The 15,651-nt window shown below is 36.6% G+C and overlaps 3 protein-coding genes across 4 annotated transcripts in view; all 3 read left to right on the plus strand.

The window, feature by feature from the left end:
* Window positions 1-1,293: 1,293 nt before the first annotated feature.
* On the plus strand, window positions 1,294-5,071 carry rhbdl2 (rhomboid, veinlet-like 2 (Drosophila)). 2 transcript variants are annotated; one of them, XM_016523405.1, is made up of 8 exons: window positions 1,294-1,666; window positions 2,117-2,337; window positions 3,194-3,342; window positions 3,589-3,701; window positions 4,176-4,276; window positions 4,376-4,436; window positions 4,570-4,631; window positions 4,774-5,071. In XM_016523405.1, the coding sequence occupies exons 1-8, from the start codon at window positions 1,663-1,665 to the stop codon at window positions 4,954-4,956; spliced, it is 894 nt and encodes a 297-aa protein (XP_016378891.1). In that variant the 5' UTR covers window positions 1,294-1,662; the 3' UTR covers window positions 4,957-5,071. The 2 variants fall into 2 exon arrangements, with proteins under 2 accessions (XP_016378891.1, XP_016378893.1); XM_016523407.1 differs by lacking the exon at window positions 1,294-1,666 and adding an exon at window positions 1,916-2,010.
* Window positions 5,072-9,123: 4,052 nt separating this feature from the next.
* On the plus strand, window positions 9,124-12,465 carry gja9a (gap junction protein alpha 9a). Its single transcript, XM_016523408.1, has 2 exons — window positions 9,124-9,251; window positions 10,487-12,465. The coding sequence occupies exon 2, from the start codon at window positions 10,509-10,511 to the stop codon at window positions 12,003-12,005; it is 1,497 nt and encodes a 498-aa protein (XP_016378894.1). The 5' UTR covers window positions 9,124-9,251; window positions 10,487-10,508; the 3' UTR covers window positions 12,006-12,465.
* Window positions 12,466-14,510: 2,045 nt separating this feature from the next.
* The window catches only part of rragca (Ras-related GTP binding Ca), a 12,676-nt gene continuing 11,535 nt past the window's right edge, over window positions 14,511-15,651 (plus strand). Inside the window, exon 1 of the mRNA XM_016523467.1 lies at window positions 14,511-14,876. Coding sequence (XP_016378953.1) covers window positions 14,697-14,876 — 180 coding nt within the window. The 5' untranslated portion in view covers window positions 14,511-14,696. The remainder of the gene's footprint in view (window positions 14,877-15,651) is intronic.

Consider the following 15,651-nt stretch of genomic DNA (forward strand, 5'->3'; position numbering starts at 1 on the left):
AAGAGATTATCAGTGAATAAATTAAGAATAACTTTATACAAGTGGAAATACACAAGCAAAAAATTGCAAAAATCTTTTGTCTGAATTATCCAAGAAACTTGAATATTAATTGTACTGGCAAAGGCAACCTCTAATGGTCTTAAGGAGTTCCACCATTCTCTTTAAATGGGTTTAAGCTGCATCTTGTCTTTTCAAATACTGTACTTGGTACAGTCTTTTATTTATGGTTCGTTGTGGTTGGAATATATCGGTTTGATCGTGAAGTTTAGTTTGGAAGAAGCGCTTAAAATGGATACTAATAGACCAATTCAGAGTAGACGTCACAGTTACGTCACTTGCAGCTGCGCGCGCACAGTGGTTGCAGAAAAACACTGGAAACAAGTGGAGATAAATGGGTAAAATCCATGGAATAAAAGAAAAAAATATTTTTGTGCCTTTTGATGTCAAGATTGGAATGCAAATAATTTTTATAGAATACTGTCGTCAAAGACCCCATTTGAAGCTAAACGCAGACGTTTAAATGGACATACTATGGATGAAAACTGCTATGATTACTCTACTTTTAAAGCATAAATTCGATTTAAACAATAGGTCTACATAATATTCACATATGCTGTTCATAGGGGACGTATTGTATTAGCCCTACAGTTACAGCATGAAATATTATTTAAACCTTACTACGGTATTAACATTTTTACATAACATTTATTTATTTTATCTCACAATTCTGACTTTTTTCTCGCAAATGCAAGTTTATATCTCCTAATTCGGACTTTATAACTCGACTTAACTCAAAAATAGTGAGTTTGTCAAATCTGAGGGAAAAAAGCCAGAAGAGCCGAGGGGAAAAGAGAGAATGACGAGGTTTTTTTCCTTATTAGAATTTTGAAATATAAAATCAAATTTACCTTTTTTTTATTCTTGTATTGCATGGCTCCATAGACTGCCACTTGAAAACCGTCATTTTCTGCCTCCAGATAGGCTCCGCCCACAAAAACCGTCATCCCTGTTTCGGATCTGTAAGACTATCCCACTCTCTAACGTCAATTTCGTTGAATAACAGTGCTTATCGCTGGGTGACAAGCACTTGTAATATGCGGAAAACATTTTGAAAATGACGTCTAATCAATATAATTTATAATCTTTTAAACCTAACTATTTTGTACCCTATCCGTGAAATTCTCTAGCCGTAAAGGCCATCTCTCCCGGGTTTTCTGCAACCATGATGCGCGCGCATCCTGAATGTTTACAAACCTATAATTGGTCTATTGCGTCACGTGACTTCAGGTGTGTCGGTTTGAGGAAGTGCAGGTAGAGACTCTACCAAACTTTGGCGGGGTCATAGGTTGCTTTTTTTCGTTCAACAAAAGTAACGTTAAACACAAAACGATTCTGCAGACCCTCCTGTTTGAAACAACAGGAAGGAAGACTGGAACCGGAAAAGCTGGATGAAGTCTGTAATTAACGTCCAGGGAGAGCGTCTTTAAGTCTGTAGTGGTCACACAACTATCTTTTGTTTATCTCATATATATTTTTAAAATATATTCTTTATTTCGTTTTTATTAATTTTGAAACCTCCAACATTAATGAGCACTGATCTACGCGCGCTCTCAGAGAAATCTCCTGTAAGTTATTTGCGTGAGAGGTGGTGGATCAGAAGAAATGGGTAAGTTGTAGTCATATTGTCTACATATATTCAAAATAGTCTCGGGCATAAAATACACAAAATTTAGCTCCGTTTAATAACTTTTAAACATTTATAGAAAGCACGTGCTCGGTGGACTACAACATAAAAAAAAAACTTGTTCATTTCGGCTTACAAAAACAAACAATATATTAATCATTCTTCCATGAGGATTATTTTCATAAGATTGTTTCTAAAATGAAAAGCATATAGCCGGTGGTAAGCTCGTAAAAAATTCCATACAGGACACGTTTATGCAGGAAGAGCCAACAGCTCCGGAAGGAGAGCGAGAGAGAAAACATGAGAAGCTAAAATCTAAATGCTTTGTACTATATTTTAGTTTTATTTTAAGTTTTATTTTGTTTCGCTAATTGTCAAGAATATTAATAACTTTTATATCAATGAAAGACCTTTTTGATTTGCATTTTTAAGAAATGGGCGATAATGACGGAGAAGAGCAAGACACTTTTCGCGTGCAGAGCGATGAAGAAGGTGATAATCGAGGAAATATCAAGAGCAGAGGTCGGAGGGTCGAGAAGTTTCAGAAGAATGTTTCTAGATGGATGCTTCCCGAGGAGTTGCGGGAGACGTATTTGGAGCGAGCGAACTGCTGTCCGCCACCAATCTTCATCATCCTCGTCAGTTTAGTGGAGGTGCGATCAAATGTTTGCTGCAAAACATCAACCTTTGCACCAGTGGAATTTAATCTTTTTGGGTATCTGATAAATTGAACTGTTTCTACTGTCGCCACAGTTACTGTCTTTTAAGCCTCAACAGCTTAAACCAGTCAAAGTTTGCTGGTCTTAGCTGGTCTCCAATCTTGTCTTCAGCTGGTTTATCTAATTTCTTAGTCGAACAAGCTGAAAACCCCTTTAAAACCAGCCAACAGATCAGACTTTCAAGCCAGATATAAGGCTGGCAAACAATTTTAGACTGGTTTAAGCTGTTTTTGTTCAAAAGGGTAATATATATAAATGTTGTAATATACGATATGTAATAATATAAATGTTTGTTCATTGTAAAAACTGTTTGCAGCAACCAGTACGTTTCCATAATTTGTGAATGTTTTTGTTGGGATGCCTCACTATGAAAGAACTGAGATTCTTTTGAGCTTAGCTTTCCGCTTTTCCATTCCTGTTTTGGCAAGCCTTAGCCACAGTGTTTAAAAAGCCGGATTCATCCTTGTTTCCATGGACATTCCTCAAAATAGACCTCTAGTCACTGATGATCAGTCTCTTGAAAATGAAGAAACTTATGAGACCTTCCATTGGAAAAAGTAATTTTTTTTTCTTTAATAGAAATCATATTTGTTATACTTTACAAATCATTAATTTTACTTATTTTCTACTAACATGATGTACTTGAATATAAGTTAAACACTGCTGAGCCATCTGCTACAGTAGAAACAAATGACTTTTTAGATGTTGACACACAGGGTTTGGACAGTGCTTTGTGGCAACTGGAATAATGCAGTTACAAACTTGTCCCGTGTCTATTTTCATTTGACAGTTGGGAGTGTTTATCTACTATGCAGTATGGAAGCCTCAAAAGCAGTGGGTAACTCTGGGAATAGGGATCTGGGAGAGTCCTCTTACCTATAAGCCTGAACAGCGTGAGGAGGCTTGGCGGTTTCTATCCTACATGTTTGTACATGCCGGGTAAGGGGATTTTGCTGCCTTTCTTCAGTTCTATTTTAAAATGACTCTATTTTGAGACAATTATGGTTGTACATAAAAGTGCTCAAAAAAAAAAAAGAAAGAACTATTTAGTTCCTTTCAGTGACATAATTAAACTCATGTTACACTGTAGAATGACATATCAACTGATTACTGGATCTGACATCCAAGTCGGTTCCTTATTGGTAACTTTTTAATATATCTGTCTGACCATTTTTCTTGGTTTAGTGTGGAGCATATCTTGGGAAACCTGATAATGCAGCTTTTTTTGGGCATTCCTCTGGAGCTGGTGCATAAGGGCTTTGAAGTTGGCATGGTCTATATGGCTGGGGTCCTTGCAGGTGGGTTTTTGTGCATTTCGGTAGTTTATATTGGGAATAGGATACAGTATCAGAGTTCACTATATAGGATATGGTATATAATATCACATTAAAAAAGTTATATATTTAATATTTTTAATAATTTAATAAAATATATATTTTTAAAGACGTCTCCTATGTTCCTCAATGCTGCATTTATTTGTTCAAAAATACAGTTGAAACTATTTGGTCTTCAGTGTCACATGGTCCTTCAGAAATCATTCTAATATTTGATGCTCATCAATGTTGCAAACAGTAATTCAATAATTCAGGATTCTTTGATGAATAGAAAGTTCATAGCATTTATTTAAAAAATAGAAATCTTTTAGAAATGTTTGACGTCTTAACTGTCACGTCTGATTTATATATTATATATTTGGCTTCATGCATTTCAGTCTTTAGCTCGGGCTTCTCTTCATATTCTTATGGAATGTGTATGTATGAATCCTCTTTTAGGCTCTCTCGCCAGCTCCATCTTTGATCCTTACAGTGCTCTTGTGGGCGCTTCGGGTGGTGTTTATGCCCTCATGGGAGGTTATTTTATGAATGCTGTGGTGGTGAGTGAATTTCCAGTAATATTTGATTGGATATAATTTTTAAAAAATGCAATTAATATATACTCAAGTACCAAATAAAACGTTTTGTTTTTCTTCTAGAACTTCAGGGAGATGATGCCACTTCTGGGAGCGTTTCGCATCTTAGTAATTGTTCTGATTGGTGCGCCCATTTCCTCTTTCCATTCATGACATCTGACATCTTTTTTTGTTATCCACTATTAATATTTGGAAAAACTAAACACTGTCCAGACCTATTTACTGGCAAATAATTTTATTGTATTTTTTTTTTTCAGTTGGAACAGATGTTGGATTTGCCATTTATAGAAGGTTCATTACCCACGAGGCTGGCATGAAGGTAAGATGATTTTGAGACCATATATTGAACAGGCATTTATACCTGTATACCTAGCTACCATACTCAACAGGAATGCTGTAGACCAAGATAATAATCTTGTTAATATACTAGAAAGGTCCTTCATACTTGTTTTTTTTGATAGGTCTCCTTTGTGGCCCATATTGCCGGTGGGGTAGCAGGCATGACCATTGGTTATGTGTTTTTCACCAACTACAGTAAAGAGCTTCTGAAGGACCCACGCTTCTGGTTGTGCATTGTGGGATACATCGCCTTCTTCTTTTTTGCTGTCATTTTCAACATCTTCTTGTCCCCAGCACCTGCATGAGGAGGATGTGTTTGTTGAAGTCATGCATCAGTTCACAATGGACAATCATAGCTGTTTAAAAGGAGCTGGGGCCTGTTTCATAAAACTAGTTTACCAAATAAGCCAGGCTTACTTCAGTTAGTCTGACATATTGTCAGTTGATTTGGTTCAAAATAAGTCAGACTAACTGAAATATGCCTGGCTTATTTGGTAAACTTGTTTTATGAAACAGGCCTCAGATCTCAGGTCAATGTCAGAAAATCCTGTTGGTTTTTAAAGACTCTTAAGGTCGTATGCTAATACACTACATGCATATCTAAAGTAAATAAATGTAATTTTCAGACAGACTTATACAATTCTGTAATTCATATCCAAATATTATTTTGGTTTTGTTTAAACACTTACTCAGTTAATGTTGTTTCTCAGGAACAAAGACAAGTTTAATATTTGATTGTTTATACATATTTGGTGGGACCATTTATTTTATATTCACAAAATTATTGAGCCCTTTCCAGAGTAGTTTACAACTTGCTGACATTTTATAAAACTCAATTTACCTACATTTTAAATGCATTTCTAATTTTTTTGACTATTTGAGATGTCATCATAATACCAGTAGAGGGCAACACTGATCAATATGTAGACAGACCTCAACCTGAGGTCATAACAACATAGTTTAATTGCGGTGTTGCATAAGTTATAGACCTGTAATCAATAGAAAATTGTGTCATATCAATGAGAATAATATGCATCCACAGTTACCTTGGATATTTATCCTTGATTATCAATTCATTAAGATTCAGATATGGGTTTAAGTTTGGACATGTGGTGGCAACTTGGAGAATCGTGTCATTTTTAAAAATAGTTTACAAACATTTTAAAACCAATGTGTCCATATGGGTATATTTCATTTATCAGTAGTATTTATGTGTTTAACATATAGTTGTTTTATGAACTGGTTAATGAATTTGGGTGTGAAGTAAATGCTGTGCTATGCTAAACCACGGTGAAGTGAGTTTACATCGGAAAGCATCCCACAACAACTGCTGTCCTCTGTCCCTCTGTTCCCTCTGTTCTAATTAGCTGATGGTAGTTCTCCCAAACAGATCATTGATTGCTGGCCAATATGCATACAGTGTTCTTGCCAGTCTAAACCGAACATCCAGGTATTTTCAGTTCACGAAAAATCAATTTGAACTGTTTTTATTACAAATGAGTTACTGTGATATTTATGGCGCTTCAATATTAACTGAGGTCCTTTGTAATTATACAGTGCGTTTGCTGCAGGGAAAGCTTGTTAAAATAACTTACAAACCCCTATTCAGTTTGTTCTTCTTAATTTAACAAACAAACTCCAGCCACATAGCACAAAATAGTTCACTGATCGTTCAAGCATGATATCATAAAGCGATCTTATTATATACTTATGCTAGTCCTGACCCTTGCTGCACAATAAACGGAATATCTGTGATATTAAGTATTCAGTGCATGTCTCTGAAATTTACAGAAATATCCTACACTTAGTGTGTGACCTGTAAGTCCTCAAAGGGCATTTAAGGATGAGAAGAGGGGCTTTTGCTGTGAGGCTGATTTTCCACTTTACTGACCAATCACATCAGTTAGGCAAATTTATGACTGTAGCAGAACTTTAACAAAGTACAAACAAAAATTTGAGTTGTGAATCAAATCAATGTGTGAGGCTCCCACCCCTGGAATAATATGTATTAATCTAATTCTGGCCTATTTTTAGAGCTTAATTGACTGGGGCTGTGTTTTCAACTAAATGTTCATCAAAAGTTCAGTTCTTTGACCCCGAGTAACACAGAAATGTGATCAGTCACCACCATCACCACATTCCCCTGCTGCCCATGCCTCCCACAACCAGATACTTCGTTCCAATCTATTGTTAGATGCAGAAATACATACACATAATCTACACTACCCGAGTAAGGATGCATTCAATTGATCTAAAGCGATAGTAAATATTTTTACAGTTTTACAAACAAATAATTGCTATTCTTTTAAACTTTCTATTTATCAAAAAAACAAAACAAAAACAGCTGTTTTCATCACTGATAATAAGAAATGTTTCTTGACTACCAAGTAATGCCGAGTAATGGCTGCTGAAAAATCAGTTTTGCCATCACCGCAATAAGGCAAGGCAAGTTTATTTATATAGCATAGCACATTTCATACACAATGGTAATTCAAAGTGCTTTACATAAAAGAAAGTAAAATAATCATAAAAAAATAATCACAACAATAAAACAAGGAATTTAAAAACTTAAAATGAATTTAAAACAATTAAAAACAGAAAATGATTATACATAAAATACAGTGCAATCAGTTCGGACGGCGCACAGTGCTCATTCAATAAATGCACAGCTAAACAGATTAGTTTTGAGTCTAGATTTAAATGTTCTAATGTTCTCTGATCTCTTCTGGAAGCTGGTTCCAACTGTGGGCGGCATAATAGCTAAAAGCGGACTCCCCTTGTTTTGTGTGAACCCTTGGTATTTCTAACTGACACAACAAACTGACACTTAATATAATAATTTAATGTAAAATAAAGTAATTATATACATTAATCACTATAACATATTAATTTAATTAATATTTTAATAACTTAAAATAATTTAACTACATAAAATATATTATATAAATAACAGTTTTTTAAATTGTAATACTATTTCTTAATATTACTGTTTTTACAGTATTTATAATCAAATGCAGCCTTGGTGATCATAAGAGACTTCTTTCAAAATCATAAAAAATCTTACAGACCTCAAACATTTAAAATGTATTGTATATTTAGCTTTTGTGCAAAATGGCCATTTTGTTGTCGCTGACCCCATCTACAATGGATGTGTTGACATAATGATATATAAATGGTATACGTATAGAATATAAATACTGAATTAGGCTCAGATTTAGGTTATCAGAAAAAAATTATTTAGGTTTAGGAGCAGACTAGAATGGTCTTAATAGAATGGAACTAATATTTTCATGGAATAGTTACATTCCCATCAGGGAGCATGCATTCAAGCCAACCTGACATGCTTCTTCTTTTCCCTTTTTTAAAAAATACCAAAGGTTTAATTTAGGTACTCATTAAAGTCATGTCTAGTCTGAATCATATTGTGTAATGAAGAGGCTCACTCACTACAGTAATTAGGGCTTGCCTGATATGCCCCTAAATAGATGTCGCAGGCCTCGGATGAAACCAACCAACTGCATAGTTAGTGAGCGTAATAGGGTTGCACCATTGATTTCTTTTAAATGGAATAAAATATCACCACAACTAGCAGAGACAACTTAATTACATTGGGCTGGACCCAGCAGAGTATGAAATCGGACATGACCGATTGATTGCTTCCCAAAGTATTGACTATTGAAAGTAGTGCCAACATGTGGCCAAATGCCATTAGAAAGCATTGCGCTTAGCTGTAAACACGTTCATGGAAAAGAATAAACGATCACTCTCAGCCTTTTGCTGTTTTATTCGATATTACAATAATAAAACAAGTCGTTGTTTTGTTTATATGTGCTTAAAAGAACCAACAGGCCTTCATTTCTCTGTACAAAACGTGGAAATCCACCAGTAGAGTTGTGCACATGCATTTAGTTCATCACACTTGGGCTATTTCTGCAATTCAGCAGAAAAATCATTCTGTAACGGGTGTTAACTAGCAATCAAACATGCAAGACCGATTAAGAAGGGGTGCATAAGAGCATGAAGAGGCCACCAAGTGTATCCGAGCCTTACATTCATACAGAAGGGGGCTTTATAATTCCACAATGTTTTATTTACGCATGGCATACACTGGCAGAGTTGGCAAGCTGAATCAATCCAGTGTTCACTTCATATTAATAGTGGAGTACTGGTTATTGACGCACTGAGATACAAAAGCAGTGCGCTTGCCAACAGACCCCTGCGTATTCAGAAACCCTCTTTTGGTGCCAACAGAGAGGAAAGAAGGGGTCACAAAAGTTCAGGTGATGTGCTGCGTCAGATGTGCAGGTCACCAACGATTTTTTTATATTTTGGCAGCCTCGTCGCGCTTGTATGACCCGCGGGGATATAAAGCACCGGCAGTCTGTCCATACTGCTGTAAGGTAAATGGCATCGGCTAGCGCATTGATTTCTCCTGCATGACTATAAGTTGGCAGCAAGAAGACCTGTTTGTTTTGTGTTAAGTCGAGACCTTTAACAATGATCAGGATGGCATGAGTCTTTTAGTACTTAATGTGCATAGGCTGGAGTAGCTTTTGAGTTACCATGAGGATTTACTTCATTTTCTCCTTATTTGTTTAAGGTATGTTGGTGTTTTACAGTTTATTTATCTATGTTTACTTTTAACAATAGACCATCTACACATCAACACAGCATTACACTGACAGATTGCATTTTGTAGCACTGCATGTTTTGTAAATTTATGCCTGATACTATATTTTGCCCTGGATCCAATTTTTTTTTTTTTTTACAATATATAAAAAAAAAAGTAAATATTTGAAAAAAAATTTTTTTATTCTAATTATACCTGAACTGGCTATACCATATTTGGGATTAATTGTAACAGTTAAAAAAAATGGAAAAACCTGAAATAACCCACATTAATCTACCATTATTCTGAATTTTGTTGGAGTGATTTAGTGTTTATGACTGAATTTTACCATATACCTGACTCTGCAATGCTTTGAAGCTTACAATTGAGGCTTTGTGATCTTTCATCTGTAGTTTTAGTCCGGCAACAAATTTTGTGTATCTTTATTGTATTACTTACTAGTTTTGAAAAAAGTTTATGTAGTGTATGCATTTATGTAACTATACTGGGTTACTCTAAAATGTTCTTAGTTTCTCTGGTAAAATGTTGATTTAAAATAAAAGTGACTGTAATGATGAAAGTGATAAAAGTCAATTAATAGTCTGGTACTCAATTTGGTTTTATTTTAATGCATTTTAATATTCAAATGCAACCACTAGTCCATTTTATTCTTTTGACATTCTTTTTTTCTTTCTAGAGGTTTTTAGATACAATTGAAAGAAAACTACCAAATACAAAATTGAGAAGAAAAGAAACAGGGGCGAACAAAGAAATATCTGGCAAAAAAAAAAATCTATAGATGGGACATTAAATTAGATTGCAAACATGTTTCTATTTCAAGGTTTATTATAGTAGCAGTGCAATGATGAATCATGTCTTTATTTATAATAAGAATAGGGACCAAAATTTGGTTGAAGGTTTCAGTTTTGGATCTTACAGATTCTATTTTTGCATATTGCAGTGTGTTGTTAGCAGATTAAGTTTATCGAAAGCTTTGATTTGTCTTTCTTGAGTAAAATTATTCTATTTTGTTTTAGTCAGTGCAAAGAGTAAGAATATTTATTGGTGTTTGGATATAGCTAGTGTAGTCAAGTCTCTAAGTAACGCAGATGTTGAGGCCAAGGATCTCTGGTAGCCTACTCAAAAGTGAGCATGCTGAACATATTGACTGAGCCCCACCATAGTCCATTTTCATGACTCTTGCTCCATGTTTACTCTCTTTACAGACACAAAAATGCCAGAGTAAAGATGGGAGACTGGAACTTTCTTGGTGGGATTTTAGAGGAGGTGCATATCCACTCCACCATAGTAGGGAAAATCTGGCTGACCATCCTCTTCATCTTCCGCATGCTGGTGCTTGGTGTGGCGGCGGAGGATGTGTGGAACGACGAACAGGCTGACTTTATCTGCAACACCGAGCAGCCTGGTTGCCGCAACGTGTGCTATGACAAAGCCTTCCCCATTTCCCTCATCCGTTACTGGGTGCTGCAGGTCATTTTTGTTTCTTCCCCCTCGCTGGTGTACATGGGCCATGCTCTCTACCGCCTCCGAGCCCTCGAAAAAGAACGTCAGTGCAAAAAAATGGCTCTGAGACGTGAACTGGAGGCTGTGGACATAGAGATGGCGGAGGTGCGGCGCAAAATAGAACGTGAGCTTCGGCAGATCGACCAGGGGAAGCTAAACAAAGCTCCCTTGAGGGGGTCTCTTCTGCGCACCTACGTGGCTCACATAGTTACCCGCTCGGCCGTAGAGGTGGGTTTCATGACCGGACAATATGTTCTGTATGGGTTTCAACTAAATCCGCTTTACAAATGTGAGCGGGAGCCCTGTCCGAATGCGGTGGATTGCTTTATATCTCGACCCACTGAGAAAAGCGTCTTCATGGTGTTCATGCAATGCATAGCTGCCATCTCATTGTTTCTCAACATCCTGGAGATCATGCACCTGGGCTACAAGAAGCTTAAAAAGGTCATCTTGAACTACTACCCACAGCTGAGGGATGATCTCGATGACAGCTACTATCCAAACAAGCTGAAGAAAGATTCCGTGGTGCATCAGACATGCATTGGCACCTCCACTGGCCGCAAGGCCACCATTGCTTCAGCACCCAGTGGATACAACCTTCTTCTCGAGAGACCACCCGATGGAACCGCCTACCCTCCTTTGATCAACCCATCCTCTGCTTTCTTGCCCGTTCAGAGTGATATGCAAACCAAAGATGGTTCTGATGCACCAAAGTACTCACAGAACAGTCCCACAGAGCACAACAGCAATTCCAACAACACCAGCAGTGATATGCGTTCACCACCTTGCAACTCTGTCACGCCGCCAAAGCAAGATGAAGGGGAAGATTCTATCCACCCTCCACCACTGTTCAAGAAAGGCCAGGAGTCTAAGACTTCAGACTCATCGAGCCACCCCAGGGAATCTTCTCACACATCATCCGGCGTGGGAAAGAAGCCATGGAAGGTCAGCGCACCCTGGAACTGCTCAACGGTCGTAGAAGGTAATGGCTCAGACACTGATTCCTTGGAAGGTGCTAAGGCCCGCTGTCCCTACACCGCTGTGCGAGCTCGTACTTCATCCAGGTCTGATTCCAAAATGAGCAGGCCCACTTCTCCTGATTCAATAGAAGAATCCAGCTCGGAGTCACGGCATAGTCCACGAGCATCACCGAGCCATCGCACCTCACTGGCCAGCAGTTCCAGTAGCAGACGAGCAGCTCCTACAGACCTACAGATATGAGAAAAACTCAATATAGGCATTCACTATTGATGGTAGCCATGTTATTTCTACAGTTACAGTATATTGATGGAAAATCACAGTAAAAGGATTATCTACAACTTTGATGTCAGCACACAAGCAATCTCAGACTAAAGTTTTATATTCAACTCTATAAAGTTGTGGCACTCCTTAATGGATTGTTTGCGCTCTCTTTTTACATATCAATTTAGCAGTACACACTGACAGTATATTTCATTAACAATAGTAGTATGACTACACTAGAGAGATTGTATGTATGATTATGTATGCCTTATTCTCATCTGGACATTTCTCTTTTTGAGTGCTTCCTGCATCAGAAGTCAAAATGATGTAATGGTAAAAAATAAAAATTAAAACACATTGTGGTGTAATACAGCAACTGTAAAAATCTTCAAAAATATGATGTTGTTTTATTGTTGTTTTGTGCATATGTCATATTAACAGGTAATAAACTGGTTTGATTTATAATGCAATTAAACCAGATATCGAATCGTTATTTAAGTCTGTCTTTTCTAAGCATATGGACCAGCATTTCTAAATTAGGAATCTAAGAAAGATTAAACAAGTTGAATAAATAAATTTTTCTAGCTGACTCATATTAATATTAGTATTATGATGAGAAAAGCTGGTTTAGAACCTTAATGGTAAAGTAGCTGCTACTGTTAGTACCAAAGTTGTAAGTACCAAAATAAGCAACAGTTTCTTCCCACAGGCTTGAAATGAACTTATTACACCACAGAATTCAAATGTTATTACTTTCTGTATTATTATGGTTTTGTACTTTTTTGTATGTTGTATGTTGTCTGTTGCTGTTATTGTCACCGCTTCATGTCATAGCATATGGCACTAAAGAAAGTAGCCTATCTTTAGGAAACTATTCTTGCTCTTGTCTTACACTTGATTGTAAAGAGAAGAATCACAGAGAAGAAGGAAGCTGTTACCTCACATTAAAAGAGGACAGACAGAGCCATTTGAAAATTGTTCTTATTATTTTAACAACACAGTCCAGTGTATTAATAATACAGTTCAAAATATTTTAAGTGCTCACAGCACCATCTACTGGACTACAAAGCCTATAGCTACATATTTTGAATCCTCACACAAAATATACTTTATATTCTGACTTGAAATATTAGCAATTAAATGCTACTCTAATTTGAGTGTTAGTAACTGGATATACTTCCTGGCTGTTTCTGAAAAGGAAAGCATGAATGAATAACAAAACACAATCCACGTGTCATCCAAACTACAAAACAGTTGTTCAGATGAACCTGTCTTGTAAGACAGTTGTACATTCCTATTCAGCTTTTGAATGGAAAGCTTTTATTATTATCATTTCAAGAAATCTGAATTAAGATCTAATCCTTTATACTTTCTTTGGTGGTGTCCTAACCACAAAAATATTGTCTTCCCAACATAATTAAATGTATCTTTTAAATTTATATTTTTTCAATTTAATTGACCTGTGCTCCCAAATGCTAAAGTTCAACAGTTTTGTAATCTGATTATTCAGTACAACTGCGCATATACTGTAGTAAAACTAACAATAACAACATTGGCTTTATTCTGCCATATGACGCATTGGTCAGTCACTGTTGTTATTGTCTGAAGGCCTAACCTTTAATCAGCCTGCCGTTTAACTGGTACACATATGAGTTATGTGTGGCATCATTTTCATTATTACATTAAACAACAGACTATTTCGAAATTTTGATGTCTAAAAACAGTCCAAATTGCTGATTACTGTCTTGATGTCATATGAACATATTTACATGGTAAATAGATATGACCAGAGCATAACAAATGACCAGAGATGTTAATTCCAGTTTACCCATCTGAAAGATTATGCCTGTGTTGTCATAAAAATATCATAATAGGCTACATGTACAACTACCATATGGCATGCATAGCCTAATGTTAAAATGGTATAATAACCAATGTATTAAATATTAAGTTAATAATAAATAATACATAGAATTAAATCAATCAATCAATGTTATTGTTTGCAACTTTCTATTTGGTATTTCAGATTAACAATTTTAACATCGTAGTTTTCCCAGTAGTTACTTTAACTTATTTATTTTTTTGTTTGTTTGTTTCTTTTTTTTTTTGAAAGAAAGGGCATACAGTTTGTTTCATATCTAAAAACAAAAACTGTGTGCCCACTTAGTTAGAAAATGGGATTAAACCACTGATCTATATAAATGACATCTCTATTATAGATCAGTGGATTAAACGTACATTTATAAACGAACATTCATAAACAACATTTAACATTTACCAACAAATCTTTATCAGCATTTCAAGGTAAAAGGTCGGAAAAAACATCCATTCACACAAATCCGTTTGTCAGGTGACCATCAGGCACATGACTTGGAACGTTCCACCCACATTTCAATAGCTTAGTAGAGTGACACTTTAGTTATCCAATCAGCGTACGAGTTACCCGGCGGCCATCCAATTACATTCGAGTGTCGTCCTTAAGTGGGCGTTTCATCGAGATGGGAAACACAAGAGACTGAAGATTTAAAGGAGAATCCATAATAAGTTTGCTCTCATCTATTTATACGATAACAAGGTTTTATGTTTGTTCACTGAGCATTAATTTCGTGCAGGTTGGATTACTAATAATCGGCCAGGTTATATTTTAAAGGGGTTGGGGAGGGGGTTAACATGTCGATCCAGTACGAGGCACCGCTGTCGGACAGCTACGGGGTGGCGGACTCGTTTCCCAAAGATTTCGGATATGGAGAAGAAGAAGGAGACATTGAGGACAGTCCTACTCCCTCTGACAGCAAACCGAGAATCCTGTTGATGGGATTGAGGAGGAGCGGAAAGTCCTCTATCCAGAAGGTAGGAGGAAGAGATGATATTTAGACCGTCTAACGTTAGGTTCTCCTCCCCCTTAGCACAGCGAGTTGGAACCGGGTCAGAGCCGCTCCAGGCTGCCTAACGTTAACTGTCACTGGGCACGGGCAAGATCACTACGCAGAGCCGTTACAGCCAACCTATTTCTTAAGCACTGGTGGATTTATGGAGTTGGATGCCATACAGGCCTAAATGCATCATACTCATTTAGCTGTCTAAGAAGGATATATGTAGCATATGCGTGCCATGTTAATGTTGTGAAAACGCACCCGGCACGTGATTTCTTATTCATATATTCATCTTTCACCACACCCTCTCAACACAGATTATGCAGATCATACGAACAGAAATGGTTGACTAGAAGACACTTTTCTGACTTTGAGAAGTAACTTAGTTCATTCTTGAGGACCATCTACTGTCTTTGTGCATCTTATAAACAAAGGCTATTCATTTCGTATAAATTGTCTAAGACATTTAAAGGGGTCATATGATGCGATTTCAATTGTTCCTTTCTCTTTGAAGTGATACAAGCTCTTGGTGCATAAAGAAGATCTGTAAAGTTGCAAAGACTAAAGTCTAAAATCCCAAGAGATATTCTTTATAAAAGTTAAGAGTCAACCACGCCTACCTAAAACGGCTCGTTCTAACACGCCCCCACATATCTACCTCACTATGTGGGAAGATTAGCATAACGCCGCCCAAATGTTCACGCAAAGAAAGAAGGCATAACTTTTATTCTCACTGTAGTATTGTTGCCGCT

This window comes from Sinocyclocheilus rhinocerous, unplaced genomic scaffold (assembly GCF_001515625.1).
Source record: "Sinocyclocheilus rhinocerous isolate Xijiao unplaced genomic scaffold, SAMN03320098_v1.1 scaffold300, whole genome shotgun sequence".
Taxonomy (NCBI): Eukaryota; Metazoa; Chordata; class Actinopteri; order Cypriniformes; family Cyprinidae; genus Sinocyclocheilus; species Sinocyclocheilus rhinocerous.